The following is a 10,818-nucleotide window of genomic DNA, read 5'->3' as shown; positions in this document are numbered from 1 at the left end:
GGACCCCTCACACCCAGCACACTACCTGTTCGAACTGTTACCGTCTGGTCGGCGCTTCAGACCACCAAGCACAAAAACAGCCAGACACAGGAAAAGTTTCTTTCCTCAGGCTGTCTACCTTATGAACAGTTAAATATTCCCCTACTGTGCAATAAATATGTGCAATACTTTCTCATACGCACTTGTACACAGCACCTTATATCAATATCCAATGCAATACTTTCTACATTCGCACTTGTACACAGCACCTTATAACCTGTATATTTATAACAATCTGTACATACAACTCAACATCGAGGTTTCTTGACTAACCGCATCTGTTTAATGTTCATCATTTTTTATTATTATTATTTTATTTTTTCAGGTTTATTTTGTGTTGTCACTTGTCACTTTATGTACACTGGAAGCTTCTGTAGCCAAAACAAATTCCTTGTGTGTGTGAAGCACACTTGGCAATAAAACTGATTTTGATTCTGATTTTCCTTCAGCTTAGTCCCTTATTTGTCAAAGGTTGCCACAGCAGAATGAACCACCAACTATCCCAGTATTTGTTTTATGCAGTGGACACCCTTCCAGCTGCAACCCAGTACTGGGAAACATCCATACACATTCACACTCAGCATATTATTTAAAATGTGCAATTTCCTGCCAGCCTTCTCTCTTGCTTTGTTGCAAGCCGTACTGTAGTTTTATTCTTATGCCTAAATTATTAGTTTGAACTCTAAAAACCAACAAAGCTCACTCACTGTGAACATAGCTGTGTCTTATTTCAGAGCTCTTTCAGTTCTCATAGCTGCCATGGTAGCACACAACATAATCAATGCATCTATGCTCGACCTTTAAGGCTTTACGACAGTAACGTGCAAGAGCAGTTAGCTAGATTATGTAAACGGTACTCAGATTAATTCAATTGAATGAGCTTCAACTTACTGTTATGGAAACAATTTAAGCGTGGACATTTATTTCGGCTTACTGAAGTCAGGTTTTCGAATTTAATCCCCGCTTTTCTAAACAACTTTTATGAAACAGCCCCCGAGGTCATTGGTGTGCGCGACTGACTGTGTGTGTGCTTGTGTGTAAACACCCATCCTACTCTGCCTCTGATTGGCAAACGATGGAAATGTACTCTATTTAAGCCAATAATCATGTTAGCAGTTACACCACGTTCACAGACACAGCAATCATCATTGCTGGTTGGTTATGTGTCTAGCTCAGGCATGGGCAAACTCGATCCTCGAGGGCCGGTGTCCCAGCAGAGTTTTGCTCCAACACTAATCAAACACACCTGAACACCCTAATTAGTGTCTTCAAGATCACTAGAAAGCTACTAGCAGGTGTGTTTGATTAGGGTTGGTGCAAAACTATGCAGGGACACCGGCTCTCCAGGATCGAGTTTGCCCATCCCTGGTCTAGCTCCAGCCCCGAACACACACACACGCCCCAGAGAAAGAGAGGTCCTATGGCTGAGAGAGATTGTGCTCGCATGGAAACCTCTTCAGTGTTCTCAATTATAGTAATGCACATTTTATTGTCAGTAACAGTAACTGTGTTGTAACGGGGGAAACTGTAATTCATTCGATTACTCGTTACTGAAAAAAGTATTACCGTTAGTAATGCCATTTATTTACAGCGCTGTTATTCTCATCACTGGTGACTAGTCACTATAAAACTTCAAGTTTAGGTGGTCAGAATTTTGTTACTGTGTATTTATGAACTTAAAAGTAAAGTAATACACTATTAATTCTGTTATGGATCCTCATGAACACCTTACAATGGAAGATTTCCTTCTGTTTTTGTAAACATTTCATGCGTTGGCAAGTTACCTGCTGGTTTTGGTACGCTGTGACAGTGGTAAACTGAGTTTCAGGGAAGGAGAAGGTGAACACACCATCCGCAGGGAGTGACAGAAGTCTCTTCGACAGGCATTCAGGAGGATAATGCAGAATAACATGAATCCGTGGCCTGTACTTGTGCATGGACTTCAGGATTATCTGAATATAATTGACACGTTTAGCATATGTGTGAAGGGGATTGTTAATTGCATAATATTGTAGACATACTGAAAAAAGTCGACTCACGTGGCCTCTGTCATCCATCTCATTGTTGGTAAGCTTGACGCGATCGAAGCTGATCACCTGCCTCATCCAGTTCTCTCCTGAACACGGTGAGTCCGGGTGGACATACAGATGAGGGGGGATACAGGAGTGATCTGTGTTTCCAGCAATCACCCACTGAGAGCTGTGGTAAACATACCTGACACAGAAGAAAAGAACAAGTACTTGGATTTAATTCTCCTTCAATATATTAATTAGTCATTTGAAGCAAGGGTAAACTACATGTAAAATAATTGTTCTTGCTGTCTGTTCAAACTACTCATTTAAAATGAGCTGAAATAACACAATTCATGAAGTTTTTGGGGACAACTTAACTGTTTTAGGTTCCATCTACTTAAATTTGTAAAAACTAATAAGTTAACTTAATTCCTTAAGGTATACACACTGTAAAAAATGCTGAGTTGCACACAATTTATTCATGTTGTCCCAACACAAATCGATTAGGTTTACTTAACAATTTTAAGTGGATTGAACAAAAAACAGTTAAGTTGTCCCATAAAAATCTCAAGAATTGTGTTATTTCAGCTCATTTTAAATAAGCAGTTTGAACAAACATCAAAATCTTTTGTGTGTGTGTAAAAACAGTATGTTATGACTATATATTTGTATATATTTATAATTTATATATTTTTTTTATTTAACTATAGATTTTTTATCTCTGCTCTGACAACTTTTGATGTTAAGAAATTGAACAAAGTGACTTTTATGGTCATTTTAAGTCATTTGATATTCTGCATTATCTAAGTTCATGTAAAATATGGTACAAAAAACAGAAACTAAGCTTTTATTTTTGCATATTTATTTAGATATACATGACTTCTGCTATAATGTACTGGTTTAAACAACTAAAATGTAAATAAAGGCCACTTAAACTGTAAAGTCAAGTTCTCAGTACCAAAAGTCTTTAGAACAGAAATCAAGGTATAATGCAATTGGAGGAGTCGTGGTGGTGCAGTGGGTAGCACGATCGCCTCACAGCAAGGAGGTCACTAGTTCGAGTTGGCATTTCTGTGTGGAGTTTGCATGTTCTCCCCGTGATCGCGTGAGGTTTCCTCCGAGTGCTTCGGTTTCCTCCGAGTGCTTCGGTTTCCCCCACAGTCCAAAGACATGTGCTATAGGTGAATTGAATAAGCTAAATTGGCCGTACTGTATGTGTGTATGTGAATAAGTGTGTATGGGTGTTGAGTTGCGGCTGAAAGGACATCTGCTTTGTAAAACATATGCTGGATAAGTTGGCGGTTCATTCCGCTGTGGTGCCCCTTATTAAAAAAGAGACTAAACCAAAAAGAAAATGAATGAATGAATGAATGAATAATGCAATTGGAAAATGTAAATAAAAACAACAACAAACAAAAACAATCCAAGGAATAATGTTTTCCAAGGACCAACTCAGGAAAATGTTAATAAACAGGCATTTTTGAAAGCGTTATACTGTCTTTTTGAACATTCTGTTGATTATATGTCGCTTTGCAACTAAGTCATTACAATATTAGTCTTAATATCTGCTAAGATAAATTTTGATGGTGCTATGGACAGATATTCTGCTGACTATAAATAACCTAACAATTTTCTAATGCTCTTGCAAAACAACAGTGGCAAAGTTGTTTAGTTACTTAGCTACAAATAATACCAAATGTAATGATGTACACAAAAGTAATAATTTGTCTTTCTACAAATTAATTTTTAAAGCATTTCTTTGATATATTATTACATGTATTGGAGATATAAATTGTACATATCAATATTAAACCATTTCTGAAATTACAATTGCAAACTACTTAAAAAGAACTGTCTGCAGTCTACCTGTATTTCTTTGAGTCCATAGGCATGATGTCCATGGCAATGGAGTATTGCTGTAAAGGGTCCAGATTGTGCACCTTGATACGAATGGAAGGGAACATTCTCCTGAGGAGATGATAAACAAACTATCATCACTGACACTGTATAATGCCCTCATTTTGCTCTGTATTTCAGTCTATTATACCATCTTATTTGGTGTATTCCAACTTAATTATACAAATAAACTTTTTTTAGATGGGTTTTACAATCTTAAAGGGATAGTTCAGCCCAAAAAACACATTTACATCTTATATACTCACCCTTACCTTGTTCCAAGCCTGTTTGAGTTTATTTATTCTGTTGAAAACAAAAGAAGGTCATTTTAAAAAGCTAAAAACCTGTAACAATTGATAGTAAGAAATACAAATATGGTGGAAGTCAATGGTTACAGGTTTTCCGTATTCTTCAAAATATCTTCCTTTGTGTTCAACAGAATAAAGAAACTCAAACACATTCGGAACAAGTGAAAGGGAGTAAATTATGACAGAACTTTCAGTTCTGAGTGAACTTTCCCTTTATTTTAATCTTTATAATTGAAGACATAGCATAATACTTAATTTACATTACTTTAAAACAAATTTAGTTACTTTTTAAAAAGTATCTTAAGACTGTAATACAAGTTACTTTTTAATTGTGACAACATTGAACTAACCCTGAAGATAACACAGTATACTCTAATTATAACGTAATTTAACACTCAAACGTAATTCATTATCAACGTACAGTTTTAGGAGACTGTGATGAAGCACCAAAGATGTTATCAAAAGCACATGTCACATGTATAGCGGTAATATAATGATTTGTTGAAAGGTTAAATGTGATTGAAAACTATAACAGGCTTAAATTGTCATCTTACCTGCCAACTTTGGTGATGATCATCTCTGTGCCGATTTCGTGAAATCTCTTCCACAAGTCTGACCCTTGAAGATCAACGCGAACTTTCCTCACAGCTTCAGCTTCTGCAGGTTTTCTTTCCTTCGCGCTGTTTCGCTGATCTTCACAAACCATCGAAAAAAAAAACACAAATGCAAATGCAGAGTTCAATATTAACGATTTAATTGCCGAATATTGCTGTAATGTTTTCCTACAATGATGTTACACTAACCCTGTGCGTCAAATAAAGTTCTCCGTGTGTCACTGTCACAGTGCAAAACATCCTGCAGACTCTCATTCTTCAAATCTTCCACCTTCATCTTCTTGCAGCGATTTCCTGAAGTATGATCCACTTGTCGCGTGATTGACTGCATTCTGACAGGAGTCTTTTAAAGTTTCCTCAAAGTTCTGATCGAAAAATCACACCTTTCGCTGCTGTCTTTACATTTCACCTGTTCATTTCTCATCCTTTTAGTAGAACTCATCGGTTTGCCAATGGGAAGAAGATGCTCTTGTTCTCAAACTTACAGGCACCAGTAAGATCTCAGAGGAGGACTGAGGGGGAATAAATACCAGTCCCAGGAGTACAATAAGAAACAGGTAATTTTTTTTTTTTTTACTTAAAGGGATAGTTCACTCAAAACTGAAACTACTCACTATTTACTCTTCCTCAAATTGTTGCAAACTTTTATGAGTTTCTTTCTTCTGTTGAACACCAAATAAGATATTTTAAAGAATGTTAGAACTCTGTAACCATTGACTTCCATAGAAAAAATACCATGGAAGTCATTGGTAAAAGAATTGCAACATTTTTCAAAACAACAGATTTTTTTTTGTTCAATGAATTGTTAAATTTATTAAAGTAAAATTACATTTTTAAGGTAAGTGGTTGCAAGCAATTTATATGGTCTGAATTTCATTCATTCATTCATTTTCTCTTCGGCTGAGTCCCTTTATTAATCTGGTGTCGCCACAGCGCAATGAACCACCAACTTATCCAGCATATGTTTTACGCAGCAGATGCCAGATCACTGTGAAACACCACACACACTCGTTCTCACACATACACTATGGACAATTTAGCTCACCCAATTCACATATAGCACATGTCTTTGGACTTATAGGGGAGCACCCAGAAGAAACCCACGACAACACGGGGAGACGGTGAGAACATGCAAACTCCACACAGAAATGCCAACTGACCCGGTCGGGACTCGACCAGCGACCTTCTTGCTGTAAGACAACAGTGCTAACCACCATGTCTCCCACTTTAAATATTAATTAATTTAATAACACTAACATGAACAAACTATGAAAAATACATCACAGGATTTATTCTTATATATACTTCAGTCATTCGTTGTCTGTGCATTTAGTAATGTTACAAAGTACATTATTAAACTAAAATTATTTTTTTTTTCAAATGAACAATAATTCAGTTTTAAAATGCTGTATATGTATTGTTCAGCCTTAATTCATGTTAGTAAATACATTAACTAACATTAGCTAATGGAACCTTATTGTAAAGTGACCAGTGTTCAGCTAAATCTCATCTTTTCTGAGTCATTCTTGAGAAACGGTTTAAGACTTTCCTTTTTTCGTCAACAACTTGACCTTTGGCTACTAACGCTCTGTATTTTATCCAGGGGCGCCCCCAAGGGGCCACCCCTGGGTAAACTCTGCCCACCCCTTTGGCCACCCCAATATGATTTTGCTGTTGACATTATTAATTTAAATGTACTTATGTAAATTCCCAATATTTCAATAAATAAATTAATAAAATGCAGCCACTAAATCATAGTTAGTGCCACTGACGTAGCTGATTCACTGCCTCTCCCCCTCAGCGCTCGTTCAACGCTGGTGAAAGCGAACTGACGCATGCGCGCAGAAAACCATTCCCGTGCGCCTCCAGTAGTTACATTGTTTTCCAGTAACATTTAGGATTCATTTCTGTTATTTATTTAGAATAATAGTTTAATAATAATTTAGTTTATTTAGAATAAATATAAATAAATTTTTATATTTATTGAATAACAAATCTAATAATTTAGGGGGGTGGGGGGTGTATGGGGTGGTTCGCCCAGGGTGTCATTTAAACTAGAACCACCACTGCCCTCCCCGATCATCGTTGACAGCAGGCACACACCTTCAATAGACAGCAATGGCAATTTAATATTAACCTTAATGTACATCAATAGAAGAAGCTGAATTAATAATATTGTGGCTCAAAAAGGGATATGAATAAATTATATTATGTAGGGTCTGTAAAGTGTGTGTGTGTGTGTGTGTGTGTGTGTGTGTGTGTGTGTGTGTGTGTGTGTGTGTGTGTATGTGCGTGCGTGCGTGCGTGCGTGCGTGCGTGTGTGTGTATAGTAATGCCTTTTGTTCTGTTTGTTCATTTGTTTGTTTTATTAATTAACTCATTAACCTTCATTAATTTTAGACATGGCATATACTGTATGCTGTACAATAAAAGTATGTGAAAAATAACTGAAAAGTTATTTTTATATATATATATATATATATATATATATATATATATATGAAAAGTGTTTTTAAACTAAATATTGATTTTTATTTGGTTTGCACATGTACTTGCAGAATTATTTCAAGGAATATATTGCAATATTTCAAGAATAATTAATTAAATGAATTAAAACCACAGTATTTCATTTACCAGAAACAAAAATATAACATTAAACTGAATTCATTATTTTTAGTGTGCTACTTCAAGATTTGGTACGGCCTCTTCTGGCCACCTCTAAGAAAATTTTATCTTATCTAAACACTGCTCTGGTCCTATATATAAACATTTATGTAATAGTTTGATCTTCTAACAATAACAATTCCTTTTATATTTTTATCCACTTCATTATTTTGAACTTATACCACTCATATAACCTCACATAACCAATAACACTCTCCACCGTGTATTCTTTCTACTGCACCAGACGCTTTGGAACTCTGGTATTAATTACATAAAAAGGGCAAGAGCTTGACCATACTTAAATTTGGGTTGAAACTATACCTGGCATTTTTTAGAGTGTAAGTAAGACATCTAGTGGTGAAACTATAGAGCTACTGGTAGAATAATAATAATAATACATTCATTCATTCCTTTTCTATTCGGCTTAGTCCCTTTATTAATCTGGGGTCACCACAGCGGAATGAACCACCAACTTATCCAGCGTGTTTTTACAGCAGATGTCCTTCCAGCTGCAACCCATCTCTGGGAAACATCCATACACACTCACTCATACCCATACACTACGGACAATTTAGCCTACCCAATTCACCTGTTACGCATGTGTTTGGACTGTGGGGGAAACCGGAGCACCCGGAGGAATCCCACGCGAACGCAGAGAGAACATGCAAACTCCACACAGAAACGCCAACTGACCCAACGAGGCTCAAACCAGCGACCTTCTTGCTGTGAGGCGACAGCACTACCTACTATATACCTACATAATAATAATAATAATAATAAATTATTTTAATTTAACTTTGAGCCATCAGTTTACTTTTATCCCGAAATTTGTTCTGAGGGTAAAGAATGCAAAGATTTGAAGAGTTCACATGCAAAATCCTCCAAATTAATTGCAAAAAATGCAGTATAAAATTTTCGTCTAAAATAAGCATTTTTCTCAGCCTTCAGTTTACATTTAGGGGAGTGAAAATAGACTAGTCTTTGCCATAAAAAAGGAAATTACAAAACATGACCTGTCTGGACAAAAATTTAAAACATGGAACAATCTCTCCTTTTTTATGTCTAATCATCTTGTTTAATCCCGCCCCTTTTCGCAGCGACGTACGACAGAATTTCGCAAGCCCAAACTCAAGCTACGGTCACACTTGACTTTTCTTCCCATAGACTTCCATTCATTAGCACACGAATGCTTCAGACCGGAAATGCGGGGTCATGCGTCAAGTTTCGCATGTTGCTGCGGTGCAAAGTTCAAGCTTGGTGAACTCTGAACTGCGAAATCGCATCACTTGGCTGTGTGAGACCAATCGAGGATCAAAACACGACCTCTCTGGACAGAAATTTAAAACATGGAGCAATCGCTCGCTTTTTTAAATGTCTAAACATCTTGTTTAATCCCGCCCCTTTTCGCAGCGCCGTACGCCAGAATTTCGCACACACAAAGCCCAGTGTGACCTTAGCTTCATAGTGTGACCGCAGCTTAAGTTGGCAGTTGGCAGCCCAGATTAAAGCTACAGTCACACCGGGCTTTGTGTGTGCGAAATTCTGTCGTGCAGCGCTGCGAAAAGGGGCGGGATTAAACAAGATGATTAGACATTAAAAAAGCCAGCGATTGCTCCATGTTTTAAATTTCTGTCCAGAGAGGTCCTGTTTTGATCCTCGATTGGTCTCACGCAGTCAAGTGATGCGATTTCGCAGGTTAGAGTTCACCAAGCTTGAACTTTGCACCACAGCAAACTGCGAAACTTAACGCATAACCCTGCGTTTCCGGTCTGACGCATTCGCGTGCGTATAAATGGAAGTCTATGGAAAGAAAAGTCAAGTGTGACCGCACCTTAATAAGGGGACAAAAGGTGCGGTCACACTTGACTTTTCCTTCCATAGACTTCCATTCATACGCACGTGAATGCGTCAGACCGGAAACGCAGGGTCATGCGTCGAGTTTCGCAGGTTTCTGCGGTGCAAAGTTTAAGCTTGGTGAAGGTGAACTCTAACCTGCGAATCGCATCATTTGACTGCATGAGACCAATCGAGGAACAAAACAGGACCTCTCTGGACAGAAATTTAAAACAAGGAGCAATCGCTTGCTTTATTAATGTCTAATCATTATGTTTAATCCCGCCCCTTTTCGCAGTGCAGCACGACAGAATTTCGCACACACAAAGCCCAATGTGACCGCAACTTAAGCCAAAAAGAAAATAAATGGGATCTTCTCTTTAATAACAGGGGGAAAGAATTTTGTCACTTGGAACAATTCTTTCTTGAAAATGAGCTCAGGTGTCCTTAATAAACCCTCAGACACCAAACATCACAACTGATTTGAATAGCATATATACACAGTCTGAATTTAAGAAAACAAAGATTCGATAATAAATATGTGTGGTTTGTAAACACCTCTTTAGATTTTGTCAGAATGTTCTTCGTAATGAACTAATAACGAACTAGTGTAATAAATAAACTGCCCTTGTTTTTCATGGATTAAAAATAGATTCATTCTATATATATATATATATATATATATATATATATATATATATATATATATATATATATATATATATATCCATTGGAACTTTAAAACATTTAAATATGGTATTTTAGCCCTTTAATGACTTATGAGCAGCCACAGGTCCTCACTGAGCTCCTTTGTCTTAAGACTGTCCACAAACCAACAGCAGAGAGCTTCAGTTTTTCTCCTGTTGAGTTGATTAAAACAGCTGTTCCCTATGAATCAGGCTAATTAGGATACTTTAGAACAGCATGGATTACTAAGAATGGTGCAGCACTTTAGATTTTCCCATAGACTATGACATTTTGCAACAGTTATATATATGAATCATTTTGGACATGCCACTTTTGTGCAAAGGTAAATAAAGGCTGTGAAATATATTTTTTTCCACAATGATGCCTCTTGTGTATCTTGTTTTTATCTTTTGGGGGAAGCCTGTGTCATTTCCAGTCAAAACACTTGCTGGTTGAATAAAAGTAACCTTCAACAATAATGTACTAGAAATATCCCTGAGGTTTTGGTCCATATTGATATGATAGCATCATGCAGTTGCTGCAGTTCTACCACATCACAAAGGTGACAAGGCAGGATATATATATATATATATATATATATATATATATATATATATATATATATATATATATATATATATATATATATATATATATATAATTATATATATATATATATATAATTATATATATATATATATATATATATATATATATATATATATATATATATACAGAGAGAGAGAGAGAGAGAGAGAGATAGAT

The 10,818-nt window shown here is 36.5% G+C and overlaps 1 protein-coding gene across 2 annotated transcripts in view; it reads right to left on the bottom strand.

The window, feature by feature from the left end:
* The window catches only part of tbx22 (T-box transcription factor 22), a 7,162-nt gene extending 1,797 nt beyond the window's left edge, over window positions 1–5,365 (bottom strand). For both annotated transcript variants that reach the window (XM_056472326.1, XM_056472327.1), the window contains exons 1-5: window positions 5,059–5,365; window positions 4,810–4,948; window positions 3,918–4,019; window positions 2,079–2,253; window positions 1,824–1,991 (exon numbers count right to left, since the gene is read on the bottom strand). In XM_056472326.1, coding sequence (XP_056328301.1) covers window positions 1,824–1,991; window positions 2,079–2,253; window positions 3,918–4,019; window positions 4,810–4,948; window positions 5,059–5,200 — 726 coding nt within the window. In that variant the 5' untranslated portion in view covers window positions 5,201–5,365. The remainder of the gene's footprint in view (window positions 1–1,823; window positions 1,992–2,078; window positions 2,254–3,917; window positions 4,020–4,809; window positions 4,949–5,058) is intronic.
* Window positions 5,366–10,818: the final 5,453 nt, after the last annotated feature.

Source organism: Danio aesculapii, chromosome 14 (genome assembly GCF_903798145.1).
Source record: "Danio aesculapii chromosome 14, fDanAes4.1, whole genome shotgun sequence".
In the NCBI taxonomy this organism is placed as follows: domain Eukaryota; kingdom Metazoa; phylum Chordata; class Actinopteri; order Cypriniformes; family Danionidae; genus Danio; species Danio aesculapii.
This window is presented reverse-complemented; position numbering and strand designations above follow the sequence as displayed.